General features: G+C 39.4%; 1 protein-coding gene and 1 pseudogene across 11 annotated transcripts in view; both read right to left on the minus strand.

Annotated features, from left to right (window-relative positions):
• Positions 1-13,363, minus strand: part of LOC149748509 (large ribosomal subunit protein uL29 pseudogene) — a 33,192-nt pseudogene extending 19,829 nt beyond the window's left edge.
• The window catches only part of RHBDD1 (rhomboid domain containing 1), a 113,733-nt gene that overhangs the window by 35,429 nt on the left and 52,997 nt on the right, over positions 1-25,307 (minus strand). For 10 of the 11 annotated variants that reach the window (XM_022567841.3, XM_022567839.3, XM_022567837.3 and 7 more), the window contains 2 exons: positions 22,954-23,010; positions 13,370-13,513 (listed from right to left, as the gene is read on the minus strand). In XM_022567841.3, coding sequence (XP_022423549.1) covers positions 13,370-13,513; positions 22,954-23,010 — 201 coding nt within the window. The remainder of the gene's footprint in view (positions 1-13,369; positions 13,514-22,953; positions 23,011-25,307) is intronic. The other variant, XM_089916286.1, reaches the window with a different exon arrangement.

The raw sequence follows: 25,307 nt of genomic DNA on the forward strand, positions 1-25,307 counted from the left end.
CAGCAGAGAAAGACACCCTTTTTAGAAAACACAAGTCTGGGTGTTTTTAAGGACAGTGCTCATTTGATCTCATTATTCTGCCAGTTAGTTGACAGGAAAGAACATCCTAATTGCTCATTAACTCTGAAGATGGCCCCTTGTCTGGTGTCAAGGTCTAAGAGAGACAGGGTACACAGCAGCTGTACAACTGCTGCTGCTTTAGGGGGACAAAGCATTAGGTTTGCACAGTTAGAAAACAGCAGATGTTCTGATATGGGTTTCAAAGAATCCCATCTATTATATGGTAGAATTTGGTGGTGAGTTATTTCCCCCTCAGGCTAATAAGATGAACCACATCGCTGATTAAATATTATCTTCTGGGGCCACAAGGTTGTTTTCACGGCTACCGCTTATGGAAATCATTCTTGGTTGGACTGGAGACTGCCCAAATGCCAACTGGTTTGAAAGGCTCTCCGAGAAAGGCATTCCTTGGTGCTCTTTCCCTCTACCCACCCTTGTGCCTACGTGCAAGACCATCTGGTCCTCTGATAATAAGCAAAAGCATAAGAGACACAAGCCATCAACACAGGCCTGCACGGTGACTGTTCGGATCCCTTCCTCAAAGCATACAAAGAAACCCGGAAGTCCAGGAAACAGCTATGCCCACTTAGCAAGAAGCACTGTCTCCATGCTTCCCTGATGTATAAAACATTAAGATGATAATAATTAGCAAATAATTAGGGCTGCCAAGGGGTAAGGAAACACTGTCACAATCTGACAAGTGTCATAGTGTCAAAAGCTCTGCTCAAAACGGGCCTCGCTGGCCCTGAGTTATCTAAGCCAGGGGCTCATTTCCCTCCTCACCCCCATGTGTCTCGCCAAAAAGCATCCTCTACACAATGGTAAACTACTTGGGGCTTAAAGTTTATCTTTGTTACAGCACAGTGTGCCAAAAGAAGGGCCCTTCTAACCCCCAGAGACGCAGCTTATTTAAAGTTATAATGAAGACAGCAGGTGTTCCATACAGATGTCTCTTCTTTCAGAAGACACCTATGCGAAACACTTTATTCTCCCTTAACCTCGGTGGGCTAAGCTGCGTTTTATTTCAGCATCACCCGAGCCAAAAGCAAACTGTTTCCCTTTAGTCTCACTGAGCTGAAAATTAAAAACGACTGGGTTTTGGGTTGTTTTGGCTGATTTGCAGGGAATCCTGAACGCGATGATTCCAGAGTCAACTCCCATTGCTTTCTGGTGACAATGAAAGCAATGCCAGACTCCCCAGAAAGTATGCCAGACTCCCCCTTTCCTTGGCGACCCAAACCTCTGAGTGTCAATCACCTCACACCTTCCAGTGAGACGAAGCAGAACAGATCTGAAAGGACTGCACTCGATAAAATGTATGCTGCTTTAACTTTTGTAAACTGTAAAGTCAAATGGAAATGCCTAGTGCCGTGGCACTAAAGCAGCCTCAAACTGAGACAGGATCCAGTGTGTTCTGGAACCCTTAAGAAAGAAATCATTGTAGCAGCCAGGGGAGAGCTAGCTACCAGTAATAGGAACCACTGGTCTTCTTGCCCAAAGTGTATGGATACCTTTAGCCTGGAAGGTTGGAGTAGAGATGAGAAGGGAAAGAAGGCAATGAGCAAACAGGAAAAGCGGAGACAGGACGTCGAGGTCCTAGTCTGGATGCTCGGCTCTACGCAATCTCCCTCAACACACTGACAGACCATAAGTAGCCCACAGAAGCTGGAGGTGAAGGTGTGAGGTGCAGTTTTCTCTGCATTTCTCTACAAAAAATGACCTGATGCCTTTAATGGGATGGCACTGTGGAGAATATCAAAGAAGAGGAAGGTCAGGGCTTCCCTGGTGGCGCAGTGGTTGAGAGTCCGCCTGCCGATGCAGGGGACACGGGTTCGTGCCCCGGTCCGGGAAGATCCCACATGCCGCGGAGCGGCTGGGCCCATGAGCCATGGCTGCTGAGCCTTCGCGTCCGGAGCCTGTGCTCCGCAACGGGAGAGGCCACAACAGTGAGAGGCCCGCGTACAGCATAAATAAAAAAAAAAAAAAAAAAGAAGAGGATGGTCAATATTAAATATTTTTAGCAATGCATAGGTTTTCATATTTTTTCTTAATAAAGGTTCTCCGTGATTTTGCAGACATTTTAGAAAATGGAGTCAAGCCAAAACAAGAAAGTTAAGTCACCATAATCTTATTTCTGAGAAATAAGGATGAGTGGCATTTTGCTAAATATTATTCCAGTCTTTTTTATAGTGCATTTACTAGGTCTTACAAAAATAAATGAGTTTCTACTAAGACTACTGCCACATCCTGCTCATTTGACTCACTGTGAACCTGCTTCTATTTTTAGCGGCTGTTACTCTAGATCGTGACTTACTTCACCTATCTCCCACTGGGGCATGGTTGGGCCATTTGCGCGTTTTCCAAAGCAGATGACTGCAGTGTACTCTCAATCAGCTTAATATTTATAGTATCTTAATAACGCTGTGCAGTTTGGGTCCTGTCTTGCAACAAGAGTAGATTTAAAAGACACAGATGTGACACAGGAAGATTGCTGGTCCCTAGTTGAGATGCTTGAAGATATATAAATATATATTATGCATGACTCTCACATCTGGCTCTCCATAACGAAGTTCAACAGAATTATAAATAGTTTTGAATCCTTGGAGAACTGCCATGTGATGAAACTAGACCACTCTGAAAGCTATCTGTGATTCTATAATAAATGGAAACCAACACATGACTTGATTTTTCTCACTAGCAAAACAACACAACAAAACGGATGAACACGTGCGCCTCTGAGCGAGATTCAAGAGGCTGAGTAAACGACAGTGAAAATTCTCACGTGAATGATTCACGTGTAACATTGATAGGTGGCTCAACATAAAATTCTGTCTTAAAGCACACTTAGTGCAAGCACATTTATTCTTTTTTGTTATGAGTCTTTTCTTTTCTAAAAAGAAAGCCACTGAAGAAAAACTGAGTCCTATTTAAATGAACATCGCAAATATCCTTAATTCAAATGTCACTAATTGTCCAGAGTAAAAACAGTATGTTCACTCATACGCTATGATTTTTGGTAGAAACAAATCACTGCCCAGCAGATTATTTATGATTGTCTATAGGAAGCATTTTTTTTGGTGTGTGTTCTATTAGGTACCTGAGATGCCAGTTTCTTGTGTAAGAAGGGCATTCTTTCCCTAAACAAACTATTTATTTCACAATTTTTAATTAATGTCAGGAATTTTTGCTTAAAAAAAAAAAGACAACCCAACCAATCAAAAGAACTTAGCCAATCATGTGAGGACAACAGTAAGAGAAATGTCATTGTCATTCTACAAGTAATACTGTCTTTTTAAACGTAGCTAAGGCTGTTCTATAGTGACCACGCCTACCAAAGAGTTTTCAGTGTTCTGATTTCAGGATGATCGTAATGGCCAATCCACCTCCCAAAACACAAACATAACTCCAGCTCGGCCATGCGGGCTGACTATGTGGAAGGCTACAGACAGGATCATGCTGGTCTCTTCCATAACTGACAATTCACGACAGCCTAGAAGCGCTTTTTCTGAAGAGGCCCCGACTAGGAATAGAGAAGTCTGGCCTTCTTGCCTGGTGTTTACCACTCAGAATGTGACCCCGGGCCAGCCATTTCATTTCTCTGTGCTTCTATTTCCCAATCTAAAACAATGGCTATAATTACAAATGCTTATTTCGTAGGGTTCTGTGTGGGGATGTGAACCTTCCTAGCACAGTAACCACGAGGGAAGAGGTACTGCTTGTTGACCTGGAGAGAATTCACCAAAACATTTACATGGTTTCTTCTGGGTGCCTGGATTATGGGTAGCTGCAAGGATACACCTCAAATGTGATGTGGTTTTTCTCCGGGTGGTGGGGTTATGGATCACTTTTTGTCTTCTTTTTGGTGATTTGTATTGATTATTTTCCACCGTGAATATGTTCTGCTTTTATAACCAGCAGGACAAATGCTTATCCAAATTCTAAAAGACCATAATAACCGAGTTCAGGGACCCATCATCACCTGTCTCAGGCCCTCAGCACCGTCCACCCCGGGACATCTGGAATTCAGGGAGGACTTCCAGAAAAGGAGCTGAGTGCTGCCTATTCCCATGGCAAAACAAAAGCAGAATCGCACGGCAATCACAGCACGCATCTAACAGGTGTTAGCACACACACATCAGAGCAGTCTCACACGCGTCATCACCTGCCTCCCTTCCTTCTGAAGGCCAGAGGACTCTGTCCCTGCGGTAGGAGAAAGCTGAGAGTCCATTTGCAGCCAGACTGGAAGGCGGATGTGGAAGCTAATTCAGGGTTCAGCTCTGCTCTAGAGTGGACACACAGGAGCCCAAGGAAATGTGGATCCAATCTAGCACCTTCCAGGAAGGTCCTGACCCCCAGGCTCTTCATGCCTGGGGAACCCAACCTACATCACAACAGCATCCCCAGGGCAGGACACCGTCCACAATAATTGGGCCATAGATATAAATGATGGGATATTAAGTCTCTTGACTTCTCCGAGTCTGTTTCCTCATTGAGTAGGATCAGGTGTCAGATATGCTGACCTCTAAGGTCACTCTCAGTGCCAGTTACGTTTGAAAATGGTTCAGCCTTGTCTCATTCTACATTATCTACTTCAAAAAGTAATTTAAGTAAATTAAGCAAAGGATCAAAACAATAGGTCCCTCCCCAAGACTGCAGTTATGTGCTTAAAATTATATGCTAAAGTTAGGTGGTATATGTTATCTGTACTTACAATGCTTAGAAAGGAATTAGAAAGGTTCAAATAAAAAAGAATAAAATTTTATTCACTGAAAATATCAACTACTGAGTCTATGAAATAAAGTCTCAAAGTCTGGGCCTTCAGCTCAAAAAAAAAAATAGATACTGTTTTGTTTGGTTTCATATTTTAGTACAGACACAGAGAATTAGAAACTTCTTCACACCCTCAATTGTTTGATTAATAAGAATGTAAAATCCACTATAATTTTAACGCACTATTTGACATCTCTCTTCCTAATTAAAACATTTTATGAAATGATGAGTTTCTTAATCACACCTATATTAATAGTTTTCTCCAATTAAGTTTGATCTTATGAAACACTGAATATACACCTCAATAACTTCAAGATTAAAAATTGTATAGATGACCTGAGTACCCAAATCATCATATTAGTAAACTTGATATTCTCTAAAATTCTTACATAACTTAGGGAATCATAGTTGCTGAAGCAGAGAATTTCATAGATGGGTAAATAAAGTGATCAGCTCATTTCAAAAGTTACTGTATCTCTTTCCTAAATCTAATATATTGGGTAGCTGAAGTGAAGTCAGTCAGTCACTAAAATCTCCTGTCGCTCAGCGGAAAGAACAATGTTTTTGGTTTGATAGCAAAGAACAAGATTGACTCATTTCCGTACCTGCAGTGCTTAACAATACCGTCTACAAACAAGGGGCTCCAACTGGGATTTCCTGAGGAACAGAATGAATAATGATCCAGAGCAACATGACGAGTGTGCAAGGTAATATTTCCGAAACCATCAAGACTTGGTAGCCCACGAAACAGGGTCCAACGTGTGGGGGAAGATGAAGGGGACATGGGTAGGTGGAATTAATTCATTAGAGGTTTGTGTATACTTTTATTGCTAAAGCTACTCATTAGCATCTGAATGATCCCTTTCAATAAATGGTGATTGTGGGGTTAGGTAGCCGGAGGAAAAATTATAAATTCACATAGAACTATTAATGTTAATTTCTCAAATATGTTTCAATTTCATGTATCATTATCTTTATTATTTTAGCAGCGGCTGAGCTACAGTTAATCTTTTTAGGTATAAAACCTCCACAGAAGCCTGCTCCTTCCCAATAGGGACCTAAACAGAACTCTGGTCCACTTATTTTATTATTTCTTTTCCTGACTGGGATATATTCACATGTTCTTTTGCAGGTTTGAAACATCATGTATTTACATTTCTTTATATGCACAATTTCACATCTAGATACAGTCTCAAATATCAAACTTTACTCACTGAAATGAATATCTCCAATGTAGAGAGAAGGGAGTAAGAACCTATAATCCAAAGGAAGTGTTCTGCAATGAAACTGCTTTTAGGGAATCTGGCAGATGGCGCTTTTTCATTACAGAGAACGTTTTCCTGGGGGAAAACACACCAAATTACTTAAAAAAAAAGAAGTGGTCACATGGAATGAGCTGTACCTCTCTGTCCTGGCCTGCAACACGCCTGCAAAGCCAAGCAGGCCGGCCGTGGTCATTTGCATATGTTAAAAATCGCCAACTGCATTATGCCTGCACTGGGCCAGTGAAGGCTCAAATAATCATGCAACTGACGCAAATACCACCATCAAATGCATGTATTTACCAATTTAGATCTGCCTTAGACAGTTGTGTGAATTTATCTTCCAGAAATGATCTTTCATCCGTCAGCCCTGAGACCTAGATGACAAACACTCGCCAATATTCCTGACATTTCTCAATATCCGCATTTCTTTCTAGCTACGCCCGTCCTGCTCAGTCCATTACCACAGAATGGAAGAGGAAGAAGCTCTGAAGAGGACCCAGTCCAACTCTCTTATTATAAAAAATAATAATAAAACAAAGGTCTGATCAGATTCAGTGACTCACACCTCAAGTAAAGTTAGTGCACTGATATTCCAGGACTGAAGCTCGGACCACTGAATTCCCATCCTTTTCTCTTTGTACCACACGATGAAAGATTAAAAGAACATGTACATAATTTATTCCATTTTTTCCAAAATTCTTCATACAACAATAAAGAAACAAGACAGATGTCATTTTTATTTACCTTGGTGTAGCCTCAATAAAAAGCAAAATATACAACACACTTAAAGTAAATTCTCTTTCTGCTTTTTATTTAAAATGTATCTGAATTGGCCCCTATGAACATATATGCCTATAAACAGGATTCAAAGATATTGTCAAGTGATCTTTTAATAATAAAAGCCCTAGATATTAATTCGGAACCCAGATACTCTTTTCCAATATGGCTCTCCTGGTAATTTTACATGTAAAGACTTAGAGACAAAGCAGCAACCAGTTTCATTCTGAAGCCAAGACCTTTGTCGTATGTCCCACCACAGCTTCACATATGGCTAGCCAGCAACCCCAACTGTACAATGTGGGGAGTGGGTGACAACTCTGCTTGATTTTCACAAGAGAGCCAAAGTGTGATTGTGGCCATTTGCCTTTCAGAAGAGTCTAAGAAAAGAAGCACACGTTACTCCACATGTCACGAGGATTTCCAGTTTTAACCAGTACACATGCTCCAGACTGGCAGATAGAAGTTGAAAAGGACACGGCTTTGTACCCAGCCACCCGCTGAACTTGGTGGCAGGCTATTTAAAAAAAAAAAAAAAAAAAAAAGGCACAAATTATACATGGAAGGACGTGGGGGAGAGGGGAGAGGAAAATGCAATGAGCTAATGTTCCTAGCTGGCATCTGCCTTTTGACTCAAAGAAAGGAGATGGCTCTCGTCCAAAATGTTTCTATTGTTCTGGTATCAGCTGCCTCTTGGATTCGTTTATAAGAACTGAGGCTGCCGACAGGACAAGACAAGATTTCTGTTAATGGTAGTAAATGTGCAAGCTTCTTGAAATAATAGGAATTTCGATATTTCTTCTACAAAGGCTACTTTGGTATTATTATTCCTGGCATGAGCTTTAGGACTTATAATTATGGCCAGGTACTATTAAGAAATATGACAACAGCAAATTCTGAGGTTAAAAAAGTTGTTACCTTGATTCTCCAAGTTACTCTTCCAATATATTGAACTAAAGAAACTAATTGGTGCTGGATGTCTCTTGCTGGACTGGCATTCTACCAAATGAATTTCTATTAGTTGGCCCTTTCAAATCTCAGTATTATTGATGACTATTACACTAACTTCTTACTCTGAAAACTGGGAATCAAAGAGAAAGAATTAAGCATTTACCTAGCCTTTTAAAAAAGGACTATAGATTCTACCTACTTCATGAGGGAATGATCACATTTTTTTAAAAAAACCAATAAATAAATTACTAGACAGATTATGTCCAGTAAATGACAGATTCAAACTGAGGATGTAGAAAACAGGAAAAAGCATCACTACTATCCTTATAATAAACATGAATGCTGGACAATCTGCAAATCAATACCTTTTCCTGAACCCAACAGAAAGCTGAGGCAGTAGGGCAGCCAACTAGACAGAAGTCTAAAACAGCATAGGAACAACACTTGCTTACCTAGGACAGACTCTGCTGGACACTAATAAAAAGAATCCAGCCAAAACTGTTAAACTGCTAAAGGCTGAGTGTGAGCTAGCAAGATTCTATTCATAGAATATATAACACAGAACATATTGGGAGATGCAGTACAAAGGAATTCACACCCACTTTCAGGCTCTTCTCAGGACCTCATGTGGCCCTTGCAAAAGACATATGTGAGCCCAGAGAAAGTGTCCTTTGTCCTCTGTCATTCCTGGCACAGTCCTGAGGGAAAGAACAGCAGCCACCGCAGGAAAGGTCTGCATGAAAGGCTGCCTAGATCCTTCTTCCCTATCGTCCCTAAGGAACAAAAGACTTAAATGCCTGGGAGAAAGGCGAAAGCCAAGTTTCCCTTAAGGAAATGGTGAAAACCTCCTGCAGCTTAGAGAAGGAAAGAGGAGAAAAAAAAAAAAAAAAGTCTAAACTGGGGAGAGGGGCAGGGATACTGAGAAGGCCACACCTCCAAACCGAGGGACACAGTGACTGCGTGGACTAAGGCTTAATCAGGGCACCCCCAGGCACTGGTCTCCACCACCAAACTAAAAAACACAGGCTAACAAGTAATAGCAGTGTGCCACCGGGGGAGGGGCGACGGAGGGGATGGAGTACCTATCCCAGCTGCAGCACAAAGACTTACAACTGAAGTTCAAGTAGACATTGAGAGGCACTCTGGCAAATCAGCCCCCACCCTAAAAACAAGGTAACATTAGAGGAATTCGAAGTCTTTGACGCACTGAGGGGACCATACAGTACCTACTCAGTATTACTCACAGTAATTCTATATAATTCACAATACTCACAGTGCTCAGTAGAACAAGTAGACAGATAATCCATAGGGATTAGAAGATCTGGGCAACACTATCAACTCAATTAATCTAACTAACATTTGTAAAACACTCTACCCAACTAGAGCAGAACACACATTCTTTTCAGGTGCACATGGCATTTTCACCAGGATGGTCCATAAAATATCACAACCAGGTGAGATTTATCCTGAGAATACAAACCTGCTTCAAGTTTGAAAATCAAAATAATTTAGTATGTCAATAGACTAAAGAAGAAAAAGTATATAATAATCTCTACAAATATAGAATAAAAAATACTATTTTTAATAGCATACCTCTCCCCGCAGAAAGAAAGAAAAAAAGAAAGAAAGAAAGAAAGAAAGAAAGAAAGAAAGAAAGAAAGACAGACTTAGGTATAAGTTTAAGGAAATATATAAATATATGGAGGAACTGTATGTTCAAAAAATTTTAGTGGTGTGAAAAAATGATTACAACATAATACTGAATGAAAAAAAAGTAAGGTTCAAAATAGTACATATCATATGGCCAACTTTTATAAAATAAACTCAAACCAAGTATTTTTCCACCAGAAAAAAAGGCTAAAAAGTAATAAAGGCCATTTAAAAAGATGTCTCCTTGGTTTCTCACTCTTAATAAGACAGTCATGAAGTGTTTTAAGGAAAATAAAATTGAAATTAATATAAACAATTTGCAAAGCTATTTCCTTTGCTGTCACCTGTTACTGTATAATGCACTCCAAGGAGTCTCTTCAGATCAGTTTCATTGGAACTAGTTCCATATGCTCTTAAAAACATCCACTGAAAATGAAATTCTGTGGTCAAATAAGTTTGGAAAACATTAATTTAATAAATGGGTTTCTTAATTGTAGAACTAATTAGAATCGTCAGTATAATAGTACCATTCTGGATCTTCAAGGGGGTATAGTTTGCAGTTTCCCAAACTTATTTGAATGTAGAACTTATGAAGGGGGGAAGTGAGTGAGTGAAAGAATGAGAGAGACAGGAAAGGAGAGAGCAGAGAGAGTTGTTTCAGCTAAAAATTGAAAGTTGCAGACATATTATTTTGCTTCTAAATACTTCAGTGGGTATCTCCCAAGAATCAGGGACCTTCTGCTACTTATCCATAATACCAAAGAAAGTTAATTTCCCAAATAACATCTAATATCTAGTCCAAATACAAAATTCTCCTATTTCCTCAAAATTTTTCTTTTATAAGAACCAGTTTTTCAAGGTTCTCATGTTATATTTGCTTGTTATTTCCTTTTAATATAAAATCACATCCTGCTTTTTTTATGATACTCTTCCCCCCCGCCCCCGCAGGAGACCAGTCTCACTGAATTGTAGAAACCTCACGTTTTATCTGATTTCTCAACTTATTCCTCTATTCCATGTATTTCCTATATATGGACCCCTTACATTGGAAGACTTAATTAGAGTCGGGCTAAACATTTTTAGTAAGAATATGTCATAGACGGTGCTGTGTTCCTCACATGGCGTCATATCAGGAGACACACAGTATCAGGCCCTCCCACCAACAATGCCGCCACGTTTGATCGCTGGAGTCAGGTGGTGATTGTCAAATCTCTGTTTGCCGCTCCTATTAGCATGTCCTCTATGAGGTGATACTTTATCACCATGTGAATGTCCCGTTTCTTTTTTAAATTTTTATTGGAGTATAGCTGATTTACAATGTTGTGTTAGCTTCAGGTGTACAGCAAAGTGAATCAGTTATACAACGTCCGGTTTCTAAACAACCTTTTAGCTAGTGGTTTACGGTGCTTGATGATCTTTGCAAGGCTACCAGTTATTTCATTGGTTTCTTGTTAATTTTTATTTACTTCTTTTAAAATTCCTTTTTAGGAAAATGTACTCTTTGTGGGATGTAGTTAGGTGAGTTTTGACAAATGCAAAGAGTTGTGTATCCATCACAACAACCAAGATACAGAATAATTCCATCACTCCAAAAAATTCCCTCCTGCTGTCCCTTTGTGGTACTAAATAAAGTTTTGTACAAAGTCCATGATTAGTAGGTTTGCCCTGACTTACTTAACTTTTTTGTGTGTGTGGTAGACTGGGATTAATATTTTTATCAATGATAACATTCCTACTGCATTTCTAAGATTTACATCCAAGGGAGCATATCGTATTTACGTGCAATGGACAATCCAAGATAACAAATCAGACCACAGTTCTGTTAAGATTATGGCTTGTTCCAAATTAAATTAAATACATAATATCCTAACCTCCAGTAATATTTCACGTCTCACCTGGGAGTGATTAAGCAGCTGTGTGCACAGGACTAACCTTGAGAATTTGTTAAAATACAGCCTCTGGGGCCCTGCCCCCAGAGGTTAGGATTCCAAGGCTAAGGCATGCTTGCAGTGATTGTAATACCAGTAGTCCACTGAATCTAGTGATTACAAGAATGGCCCCAATTATCCACCTCTCCTTCTGTGCAGCCATGTGACTCTGCAGCTCCTCCCATGCAGAGATGGAGGCTATTTCCCTATCCCATGAATCCTGTCTGGTCTCCTGACTTTGCTTCAGTAACAAAATACAGCGGAACTGACAAGGCATCAGCCTAAGTCTCACTTGTTTCCACACTCTCCCTTGGAACCCTCGTGCTGAGGCCTTGTGAATGAGCCTGGGCTGGCCTGCTGGATGATAAGTCATGCGCGGCCCAGTCTCCACCATCGCACCAGACAACAGTCAGTCAGGCACGTGAAGGAGGTCACCCTAGAGCAGCCAGCCTCAGATGACCACTGCAGACACCTCAGCACACCAGCCGAGGTCACGGAAGCCTGGCCCAGTGGACCCGTACACACAGGAGCAAGAAGAAATGTGTATTGTTTTAAGCCATGGGTGGCAGGGTGATTTTAACCAGTAACAGACAACTGATAGACCACAGTTCTGATACTCTTCACCTGACAAGTACTAATTTATCTCTTCCTCCCCATTTCCTAGGTCACCCCTCCAAGCACAATGCTGCTGCTAAGACCGTATTCCCTCAATTCAGACACCAAGTAGTCACAATTTATGTATTCCCATCATCTGGTGTGATGCCTGGTGTGACCCCCCCGCCCGAGGTGCTCAATTCTTGTTCGTGAAATGACTGCTGCCGATTCACATACACAGGTCTGATCTCATCGCTCCCCTGTGCAGAACTCTTACTGGCATTCACATCATATACCAGATCCATTTTCCACGTGGCCTATTTAATTCTAGGACCTCTGTGATCAGGCCCCAGCCTAGCTGCTCACTCTTCTTCCCCTTCTTCTCTTAATGCTCCATTCGAAAGTGAAGGTGGGATGACCACACCGCTTGCTTCTGTGTCTGAGCAGATACTGACTCCTGCCTGGAAGGACCTTCCGCATCTCTGCAAACCCTACACATTCTTGAAGGTCCAACTCGAATGCCGCCTCTTCTGTGAGGCGGCACTGCCTCTAGCAATTGCCTCTAGCAATTGGCCTACGCCTCTCCTAGGTACCTGACATTATGGTTACTTATGGCATCTAGCATGCATTTCCCCTACCAGAGATTGTGAACCTTGGGTGGTGGGGGGAGATTCCATTTTTTAACCTTCCTGTATTCTTTATCACGGTACATGAAACACAGTAAGACCTTAATAAATGTTTATTGAATGAATAGATGATTTTTACTGCTCTTTAAAAACGGTAATACCCAAACTCATAAGCCAAACCCCGGAACAAATATGGCAAAATAAATACAGCGGTTTTCATATATCAGTTTGTAAAAGGATCTTCTGGAAAGTTGGTTAAGAATACAAATTCCTAGTCTCTGCCCACAGGAAGACTGGTTCAGCAGGCCTGCAGTGGAACCCCGAGTTTGAATTCTTATCAAGCTATTCATGTGATTTTGAGGAAGGCTTGTGGCCAACAATTTGATACACAGCAATCTATAGCCTACTTTACAGACATGAATTTCAAAGTAAACCCCTTCTTTCATGCACCTAAGAATTTTTTTTTTTTAAGTTTCTTGACTTTAATGACAAAGCACTGAGTGCAGCAGACCTACAAAGAGAACCACTTTAACAATACATACATAGTCTGGCACCTTATTAGCTTAAGCTGCTAGGAATACGGCATCACACCCCATTCTTTGTAATCACGAGCTGCACACATTTTTTCATCTACATATCCTTTGTATAAACTATTTAAAGTTTAATTTGCTACAAATAGTCCTTTTTCAGACATCTCACCACGTAAGGTATGTACTTTAAAATAAAGTGAAGGGCGCCAAACTCCTACCTTGGTCCCGGAGGCTGGCTCTTAGCGCTCTCTCCAGCTGCTCCTCTTCGCTCAGTCCCGCTGTATACGCGTCAAAGTTCCTGGGTACTTCTTCAGGGTAACCTGGCCTGCCACGTGGGTAATAATCCTGATATCCAGAGTAGCCTACAGGCACAATGAAAAAGTTATGGAATGTTGCCATGGACTATTCTTTTCATACTTCCTATTTTGTTAGCAAAGACAATAAAATAATTTATGTCATTCTTTTGACTACAGTGATAATCCTCAAAATAAGAAAAGATGACCAATGGATGGAGAATGCCTCCACGAAGGCGGGCGATGACTGTCCCATCACTGTTGTAGCCACAAGGCCGAACACGGGACTGGATATGAATGAGTCCTTATGTGCTGAAGACGAAGAAGATGTTTATTTTTTTAGATCAATTTTTACTGGAGTCTAGTTGATTTACAATGTTGTGTTAGTTTCAGGTGCACGGCAAAGTGAATCAGTTATACATATACACATATCCACTCTTTTTTAGATTCTTTTTCCATTAGGTTATTACAGAGTATTGAGTAGAGTTCCCTGTGCTGTACAGTAGGTTCTTATTAGTTACTTATTTTATATAAGAAGATATTTTGAAGACATGAGCAGTACTGGAGAGGGGACTGGAATGGGCTATTGACATATGGAGTGGATTCTTTCAGTTTACAGCTACTTAATACTTGGAGTATTTTCAGTGAAGTCCTGGCTGGAGTCAAGGGAATGGTTGAACTGATAGCTGATAAAGCCTTACTGTCTGGTGGCTCCAAACAATGAGAGGCAGACCAATATTTAACACACATTCTGCCGGGCTTCTGTGCTAGGTATGATACTTCAGATGCTGATAACTACATTGAGAAATACAAGCCAGTGTCTCTCTAATTAGAATCCTAAGTCAGAGATCATAGTTTCTATTACTAGCACTTCCGAGAAACTGGTTGCAAGATTAAATGAGAGAAGAGACAACCTGGTCATTAAATAATGCTTTAAGAATCAAACTTCGACATACCATTAATAAAGGGCAAAGTTGACTTTTGCAAGGTACTTCCATCGACCTTTTCAAGTCCGTTTGAGTTTATTCCTTACATTTTTCTTTAATCACCACTTTTATGGAATTTGTTTGGAAGATACTATTTTTCCCCACAGACGATTACCAATCTAATTCTGGTATAATGAGAGAGAAGTATGTTTGATTTTTTTCCCTTCTCTCCTTCCATTATCACACCCTTTGAAGATGATGTTTCAAATGTTTAATTAATGTGCTTCTTATTATTGATGAAAATTCCTACCCTTCATAAGTCTTGTGTCATATGTCTCCATATCACCCACCATAGCACATGCCTGAGTTTAAGCTTCTTATTGCTTTAAAAAGACTAAAGAAAAAAAAAAATCAAGCCAACAAGGGGAACACTGTAGGGTAGAACCTGGTTAATTGAAATTTCATATTCAGAATTTTTGATAATTGGTCTTGAGGCTATTTTAAAATTTACTTTTGTGTTGGTTATGAAAAAAATGCTTTCCTAATATATGAGATTAAAATGAAAACAGTTAATTTCCCATAAAAAGCTTTCAGGCACTCTAAAAGTCTTTATTTTCAAATAAAAAGTGAAATGACAATAAAACACACTAGTTTCAGCTGATAATATATGTGTTTACATAAATATTTGTCATATAAAGTATTTGTGTCTATTGGTATGTTTTTACAACTTTCATGAGATATAACTGACATACTATATAATCCATCAATTTAAAGCATATAACTCAACGGCTTTTAGTATATTCGTAAGAGTTGTGCCATCAATACCATAATCAATTTTAGATCATATCTATCACCCCCAAAAGAAATCTGTACCCTTTTAGCTATCACCCTCTGACCTTCCTAGCCCTAAATAACCACTAATCTACTTTCTATCTCTGTAGCTATGCCCATTCTGGACAATTTTATAAACAGAATCATATAATATGTGGTGTTTTGTGTATGGCTTATTTCATTCAGCAAAATGTTTTCATGGTTCATCCATGTTGCAGCATGAATCAGTATTTCATTCTTTTTCATGGCCAAGTAATACTCCATTGTAGAACTATATCACACTTTGTTTACTCACTCATCAACTGATGACATTTGGGTTATTTCTGCCTTTTGACTCTTGTGAATACTGCTTCTATAAACATCTGCATACAAGTTGTCATTTGGACATATGTTTTCAGTTCTCTTGGGTACATACCTAAGAGTGGAATTGCTGAGTCACATGGTAATTCTATATTTAACCATTTGGAACCACCAGAATGTCTTCCAAAGCAGTTACACAATTTTATATTCACACAAGCAACATATATGGGTTCATATTTCTCCACATCTTCACCAACACTTGTTATTATCTGTCTTTTGAATTACAGCCATCCTAATGGGTGTGAAGTGGTATCTCACTGTGGTTTTTGATGACTGATGACGTTGAGCATCTCTTCATGTGCTTACTAACCATTTGTATATCTGCTTTGGAGAACAGTCTATTCAGAGCCTTTGCTCACTCTTACTGATTACTACAATACTCTTCTATTTACCATCTATTACAAAATCTTCTAGGTTGGTACTATTTTATTTAATGTCCTTGAAAGTCACAGACATGAATGATTTAAACAAACATTAAATAAAATTGTTCAGGATTTCGGGGGCTAATCTTTTCTTCTAATGTAGTAAAAATTAGTGGGCATTTACTAAATACCTCCTATAACGCAACTTCCATATTCTCTCTCACATGTTTCCCATGTCAGAATATAAACATTATGATATTTGAATCAGGAAAAGGATATAAGTATACTGAATGATTTAGGACTAAAATGGGATCTGGACACAATTTTTAATAAGGACACTCTTCCTCAAATTGGTCTCTACGCAATAGAACAATCAGAAAAATTCAGCTCCCACTACTGTGTTGGGGAACACCCACCAGCAAGGTTCATATCCTGAGATAAAGACGACTGTGGCACTGCTACAAATCTTGCTTTCTATGCTTCTCACCAAAAAAGCCAAAAAACAAACAAAAAAAAACTTTTCTATAAGGGCAAATGGTCAAAACACAATAAATGTATCTACTTCACAAAGAATAAAAGAAAGGGGCAACCATTCCAAAACATAATAGAATATTTATGGATAAGTCGCTGAATACCACAGGATGCTTCAGCAATGCCTGAATAGAGAGACTGCCCAATTCCCTAAGAGTGCCAATTATTTTATTGCAACACAAAAAGCACATTGGGCACTTTCCCATATGGCTCATTACCACTTTCAAATCCCTGTGGAAAGTCATTTTGTTACAGAAGGTCTAAGCAGCATTTCTACCTTTCTACCCTCAAAAATATTCAGCTCGTTCAAAATCCAAAGTAACCCCAAAGCTCTGAATAGCTATCTATGCAGATACCGGAAATACGACATACATCTATAGAGTTTCAATTGACAGGTAAACGTGCTACGATTTGAGGCAACATTTTCTTGATAGAGAAAAACATCTTTCTTCGTGTATTTCTTTTAAAATACAACCGAGCAGTGCCTTTACAAAATATAAGACTACAACTCTAAACATCTGAATATTATAAAATCTAATTTGGTACTTGTGAGACAAAACATGGGGAGAGAGAAAGGGAAAGTTTTAATGCCTTAAGTCAAAAAGACTAGTGTGGTTAAAGGTTCTATATCATCAGTCATAAATCATCAACAGGACCGAAAATCCCATCAATATCTATTATAATTAGAACACGTCTCCTAGGACCAAAAATTTTCTACAGCTGTTCCACTGGCCCAATCAGATGTTTTTAAATCTTCATAATAAACATGGCTGGAAAAACCTAACAATCAAACACTTAAGATAAAAAAGTTTAAATTATATCCTGCAATGAATACTAGTTTAATATTTTTTTGTAGTTATATACTTTGGCTCCGTAATAAAAGAAATTCTGGTTATCATTATTCTATAAACTACTCCATCTGTTCCTTATACACATACCAGAATTTCACAGCAAAAGAGATCAAGAAACACCACCGAGATTAGAAAAATTGGTAACAGCTTTTTAAACATTCATGAGGTTCTCTGACCTATAAAGACTTTTCCAGCTAAGGATGGCCATATTAAGAATAAATCATTACTTGTAAGAGATACATATGCTCTCATAAAAGTTCCCTAGATGACCATTAGTATGGCCACCGGGCCTTATGTAGCTCTGCCTTTGAAGAAATCCAATCACTTCAGCGGAAGAAATATAAATATGGTAATCTTACAGGGAATAAGAAAGAAAGGTGAAAGGGGCTTTTATTTTTGCCTTTAATTCTCTGGCCTATGTGTCTGCTGTGCTTATGCCTCTTTCATATGAAGGAGGCTTTTTGCAGGTTTCCGTTTTTTTTTCCTTTTTTTTAAATAAGTTCAAAAAAGATGAAAGAAAAGTCAATACGGGAAACTTCCCTAATTTGTAAGGTTAAATCAGTAGAATGTCCATCTCATATCCCTGTACAATAGAAAAAGCAGCAGCTAGGAATCAGTGACTTGCATTTTTAGTCCTAGTTCTATAACTAACTACCGGTATGACTTTAGCCAAATTACTTAACATTTCTAAACCTCAATTCCCAGCTGTCACACAAGATATTAGGACTAGGTAATCTATGATAGTTCAAGTCATGTCTGTGCACAAGTATGTTATTATTACTCTTTTCATCCAGAGGAACATTCTTGTTTCTTTTGGAGATTTAAAAAATGAACCAGGAGACAAGCTCCTTTTCCTCTAGCAACTCTGAGGTATTAGGAGCCATGTCCTCCGCCTACTGGAGAGAACAAGGTCAACAGGAAGAGGGAAATCACAATGGGAGACAGAACCAAAATGGTCTTCCTGTACAATTCACCTCTTCCTAGTCACATAGGCCGAGAAACCTCTTCTTATACTTAAGTCAGTGTAAACTGGCCTCCATAAAAAACAACCAAAAGAACCCAATGCTCTTCCAAATGACTACATCAGCTTTGTTGACAACTAATCATCACACCTCCTCTCCTCGGGTGAGTCCACAGATAGAAGCAGGTGAGCCTGCATTGTCCAGCAACCGTTCCTCTCCTACACCAAGACCACGTTTCTAGGATTTGAAGCATCCAGATCATCATCAGTGAAAGCCTCAGAGTAAAGCCTCTTTGGGCAGCAACAGCATTCATCTCGGTAGTCCCCAAGCCAATCACCTAAGCCTATGGTTTTCGTTCCTGAACCCGTTAGAATCACCTGGGAAGCTTTAAAAAAGAAAGTCAAAGTCCCTGTCTCTATCCCTATTCTAACTTAATTGGCGTGGGTTGAATTCAAGGCATGGACATGTTGTAAAAGCGCCTCAGGTGATTCACACAAATAGCCAGGATGGATAACCATGCTCCGAGCCTTTAGAACTACACCAAAAACATATCTTCACTATAACTCCCACAGTGTCACTCTACTGAATAAATTGTTCAGTGGCACTCCAGTACATTCTGGATAATCTCAGACAGGCTTTTTCATAAAGGACTGAAGAGCCCTTTCCTTTCATGGCTTTCCTTAACTTCTACTTACTCATCAAGACACAGCACCCCACTTCTTCTGGGTAAAACCTCCTTCCTTCCAGGCTGAACCCCGACTGCACTACATTAATATCGCTGAATTGAACTTCTACCTCTGCCAGGAAGGAGTAACTGGGACTGGACTAGCCCTTCTACTTAATCTTAAGTAGAAGACTGGAGAAAATATATGAAACAAATGTTTTTAGACATTGTACAATTGGCAGTTCAAGATTTTGAATCTTGAGAGAAAGGAAATAAAGGAAATGAGCCTGGAGGCACTTTCCAGACGGTGGTGCAGGGAGCGTGAACACAATCAGATGCAGCAGGCTCCCTGAGTTGAGCTGGAATTTGCAGGGCAGAGTACAGCAAAGGAGAAAACTACGTGCATAGCAAAACCTCCAGAAATCTTCATGGGGTCGCCTGGAGATGTTGTTGAATATTAAGCCATGAGTGTGAAATTCCATGAGACCAGGCAAAGGATGCCTGAGAGCTATAAACTGAACAATTCCCAGAGCTCAGGCAGGGCTGGGAGACCTTTGCATTCCAACCAGCCAGAGCAGAGTCCCTGCTGAACAAAGGGCATTCAGGAGAGATCCCACAAAAGTAACATCTCAGCCACAGCACAGAATTAACCCTAGAATAAAAGTTACTTTAGACCCACCCTCAAGAATTAAAGAATAAGCCCCAGAAGGATCAAACTAATCATCAGGAAACTTAACTGTGTGCCAGAACAAAGTCCAGTTTTCTTTAAAAGAAAAGAGACTCTAGCACTCAATACCACAAAATACACAATGTCTAGCATCCAATCAAAACTCACAAGATAAAAAAAAAAAAAACATTGTGACCAGGAAGAAAATCAGTCTAATGAAGCAGATGCAAAAAATATATAGATAAGACAGAATTAGCAGTCAAGGACTTTAGGATAGCCATTATAACTATGCCCATGATTTAAATAAATAAAAACATGAATTTAATGAGAAGAGAAATGGAGGATATAAAAGGGAACTAAATGGAACTTCCAGAACTAAAAAAGAGAGTATCTGAGAGGAAAAATTCACTAGATGGGATTGAAAGCAAATTCGACATTGTGGAAGAAAGATCACAGAGCTTGAACACACAGCCACAGACACTATCCAAACTGAAGCCCACACACACCGAACAACATAAACAGAGCCTCAGAGACTTGTGGGACAACATGAAGTAGTCTAACATTGGTGTAGGTGAAAATCAGATGGGAGAGGATATTCTTTAGCTCTTTAGTAAGACAAAAGCTAGAAGAATTGATTACCTGCACTAGAGGAAATGGTTAAGATAGTTCTTGAGGCAGGAGAAAAATGATACTACCTGGAAATTTGGATCTGCACAGAAGAACCTTCTATTTCTGCAGATCAACTGAATAAGCCCCGGGCCCATCCCTGAGCTATGCATGCAGGGAACAGACACAAGGGAATAAAAGAAGCAAAGACTTGGAAAACTGAACTACCACATAACTTAACTACACCAGTATCAGATCATCTCATGAGTGGTACATGAATGGGATAGGCCCAAATAGTACAGTAAAGGATTTGAAAACTGAGCTGACACTGGAACCCACCACCCACAGAAAGAAAAACAGAATTTGTGCTCTAAACCTAACCAGGTTGACTGCTTGGTCAAACAAACAAAAATCAACATTCTGCAGAGGATTTTGACAGAATCTAAAATCTCACAATAAAGGTCAAAACGTTCAGATAGAAGAGAAATTTACCAGGCATACAAAACCAAAACAAAACAGAAGAATGTGACCAATTCTCAGGAGAAAAAGACAATCAGCAGGTGCCAGCCACAAAATAGGACTCAGATGTTAGGATTATTAGACGGATTTTAAAGATATACAATAACTGTGCTCTGTAAGATAAGGTGCACTCCTGAAATGCACAGACAGAGTTTTCATCAGAGACACAGAAACTAAAAAAAGAACCAAATGGAAATTTTAGAACTAAAATTACATTATTAAAAAAAAAGTCACTGGATAGGTTCGCTAGGTTCAATAGCAGAATGGAGATGACAGAGAAAGGAGTCAGTGGACTTGAAGATAAATCAATAAAAGCTATCCAATATGAAGAACAGAGGGAAAAAGATCGAAAGAAATAAATAAGAGCCTGAGGAGCTTGAGGGACATTATTAAAATGTCTAAAATTCATGCCATTAAAGCCTTGAGAGGAGCAGCAGATAGGTGGAGAAAAAAAATACTTATAGAAATTGTATCTGAAACCCTTCCAAATTTAGTGAAAGACAAAATACACGATAAAAAATTAGATACAAAACCCAGTAAAGACCCAGAAAATATAAACAAGGCTGTAAACCGCCTTAACTTAATTGATATGTGTAGAGTACTACTTTCAACAATGGCAGAACACACATTCTTTTCAAGGGCACATGGTACATTCACCAGGATAGACCATACACTGGGCCAAAAGAAAGCCTCATTAAAGTAAAAGGATTAAACTACACTGAGTGTGTTCCCTAACAACAAGAGAAATAAATTAGAAATTATTAAAAAAGTGATATCCAGAAAATCTGTGGCATATTGAAACAATAAAATACCATTCAGCAGTAAAAAAGAATAACTACTGATACATACAACAACATATATGGAGCATAAAAAATGAGGTTGAATAACAAAAGCCAGATGCAAAAGAGTACTTAGTAAATGAGTAGATTTATATGAAGTTCAGGCTCAGGCAAATTAATCTATGGTGACAGAAATGAAACCAGAACAGTGCAGGGGGTAGTTACTGGAAGGAGACATTTTAGTAAAAACTCAACAAATGTCATTATTAGCTATCATTGCCTTATTGTGTACCACCCCACTCCACAGTTCACCATTCTACTTTCTATATCCTAGTTAGTCCTTTTCATTTCTACTGTTTCACCTTTTTAAATGTATGGCACCTACATTCTCACTCCTGGTTAAATGCTGAGACAGGGACTATAGCTCTTTCTTTCTCTCCCACAGTGGTTAGTCTGACACGTGCACAATGGACCACTTACAAAGTGCTACTGAGTAAACCAGACTGAGGCTAAGAACCTGTACAGGAGAATAAAGCAAAAGCACCGTGTATATAAAGCTACAACTTATAGTCCAAGTACAACCCACTGCCTGTTTTTGTAAATAAGGTCTTATTGGAACACAAACATGCACATTTGCTTATGAATAGTCTATGGTTGCTTTCATGCTACGACACAGGTTGACTAGTTGAGACAGAGACCATATGGTCAACAAAGCCTTTAGAACCTCAAACAGTAGCTATCTGGCCCTTTACAGGAAAGGCTGCTGACCCCAGATTTAAGCTGCAGCAATTCTCGATGGGCAGGACAATAAAGCCACCCACTGCTTCCAGAGCCTACGGCTTCTCTGACACCTATCTGCTGGTATTGATCCAGGATATTGCAGTGCAGCTTCCCCAGGCTGGAATGTAAGAACTTTAGCCTAAAACAGGTCATATGCTTCAACAGGAAGTCCTTTCTACCTATTTACAAAGATATCTAGAAAAAATGCATTCTCCTCTTTAAGTCACATGGTATTAACTATTAGAGGAATGCCTATATTAGCCTCTTAGGGCAAGCATGATTCTTTCTGAATATGTAGGTGGCGTGGACCGTGGAGAACTGTATATCTGAAACTAACTTCTAACACTTAGCCAGCAGAATGGTCTCTTAGGCTGAGAATCAAGGGATCTGGGTCTAGTACGACTCTAACCACGTCTGAGAGACCTCAAACCAATCATACAGTATTTTCACACCAGAGTTCCCTCCTTCCCTAGCCTTCCCTAACAACGCGCCCACATGTGCTCCCCGGGTGGCCCCTCCATCTAGCTTCCATGCATGTTAGAGGCACAAGTATATAATGTGTGAAGTACTCTCCAAAGGCATAAAGTACTATTTTAAAGTAGCTCTACAGTAGCAAACACTATCATTTTAAAATATAAGTTTAAATGTATTAAATGAAACACAGTACTTACCTAAACTATTAAAGTAGTACTGCTGTCCTGGGTAATCAATATTGGAGGGGAAAACGCCTAAATATGAAGGAAACAAACATTTTAATTGCAGGGGTAGGCTTCTCCCGCCACCCCTGCCAGCTTTACTGAGGTGTGACTGACAAATAAAAATTGTACATGTTTAAGTTGGGCAACGCGATTTTTTTAAAGGTGTACAATGTGATGATTTAATATACATATATGTTATGAAATGATTTCCAGAATCAAGTTCATTAACTCAAGTTCATCACTTTATATACTTACCATTGTGTGGGTATATACGTGAGAACACGTAAGATTATCTTAGTAAATTTCAAGTATGTAATACAGTATTATTAACAATAGTCACCATGCTGTATATTACATCCCCAGAACTTACTCATCTTACAACTTAAAGTTTGTACCCTTTTACCAACAACTCTGCATTTACCACCCCACGCCAATCCCTGGAAACCACTGTTCTACTCTCTGGTTCTATGAGTTTAACTTTTTTAGATTTCACAAATAAGTGAGATCATACAGTATTTATATTTCTCTATTTCACTTAGCATAATGTCCTTCAGGTTCACCCATTTTGTCAAAAATAACAGGATTTCTTTCTTTTTTATGGCTGATAATATTCCATTATATACATATAAATACCACATTTTCTTTTTCTTTTTTTTCTTTTGGAAGATGTTGGGGGTGGGAGTTTATTAATTAATTAATTAATTTTTGCTGTGTTGGGTCTTTGTTTCTGTGCGAGGGCTTTCTCTAGTTGTGGCAAGAGGGGGCCACTCTCCATTGCGGTGCACAGGCCTCTCACTATCGCGGCCTCTCTTGCTGTGGAGCACAGGCTCCAGACGCACAGGCTCAGTAGTTGTGGCGCACGGGCCTAGCTGCTCCGCAGCATGTGGGATCCTCCCAGACCAGGGCTCGAACCCATGTCCCCTGCATTAGCAGGCAGATTCTCAACCACTGCGCCACCAGGGAAGCCCAATACCACATTTTCTTCATCCATTAGGTTGTTTCCCTATCTTGGCTATTGTGAATAATGCTGTAATGAACATGGGGGTGCAGATATCTCTTCGAGATACTGATTTCATTTTCTTTGGATATACACACAGAAGTGGGATTGCTGGACCATATGGTAGTTCTTTTTATTTCTTGAGGAACTTCCATGCTGTTTTCCATAGTGGCTGCACCAATTTACATTCCCACCAACATCCTCAACAATACATGTTATCTCTTGTCTTTTTGATAATAGCTATCTTAACATTTCCTGATTGCCATCTATATTATAAAGCTATAGTAAACAAAACAGTATGGTAGTAGCATAAAAACAGACACATTTGATAGAACACAACAGCCATAAGGCTGTAACTATTAACCTTTCCAACAGTTAAGAGATTCTTTGTAACAAAGCTCAAAGCCATTATAAATGATTTCTAAACAATTGTTAAAATAAGCTCTCTTTTGTTTGGGGTTAGCCCTACAGGGAACAGAATGTGGTGGGGACAATGAAACCCTAACTTATACTCTCTGAAGTTCCTTAAGGTTCCTAACGACATAAGATGGACTTTGCCTTCCAAGGGACCAAGCTTGGTCTTTGAGAGCTCTGACAAGTAGAGATGCTCTGGCTATTGAGAGAAGCTGCCCCACAACAAAGATGCTAGGTGAGCCACGTTCTTACCCCTCCTAAGGGACTTTCCCGTTTCTTATCCCTAAGAAAGCAGTAGGACAGACGACTCAGTACTGCTGAAGGAAAGGAGAGAGGGAGGAGTGACAGGGGACACCTTCAGTGTGATGCTCCTCTCCCAGGAGTTATCAGACAGCAGCCTTCATGTACTTGATTATTTTCCACAGGGCTCCCATGTCACCTCAATTCTCAGATCACTCTAGATCTTTCTCCGACTTCACTGGAAAAAACGGCGGACAGATTGCAGGCCATTTGTAAATAGCACTGAATGTTTCAACTTTTAATTTAATTTTCTACTGTATTACACTGAAAATAGAATGATATAAAAGTAAATCTCCTTAGAAAATAGACAAGGTTTTAAGAAGGAAACTAAGAGTTTAAATGTTATAATTGTGGGGGAAAATCCTCTTTAAAACCAAAATACTTGCCTAAATTTCATAATATGTCTGTAGAAAGCTTTACTAACCACTTAATCCTCAGACACACAAAGAAAAAGGAAACAAAACATTAGACTCCCGAGAATCATTTCTTTTCCTTTGTCAGCACTGAGAGCATCTGGGCAAAAAAGCTCATTACTAGATTTCCATAATTAAGTTGTATCAAAAATATAATAAAACTGGACATTTTCAATAAAGGAAGCTCCTGCTGCCTCTTCCAA

This window comes from Delphinapterus leucas, chromosome 8 (assembly GCF_059928025.1).
Source record: "Delphinapterus leucas isolate spDelLeu-1000000601 "Yukka" chromosome 8, BTC_Dleu_Yukka2, whole genome shotgun sequence".
Lineage (NCBI taxonomy): Eukaryota > Metazoa > Chordata > Mammalia > Artiodactyla > Monodontidae > Delphinapterus > Delphinapterus leucas.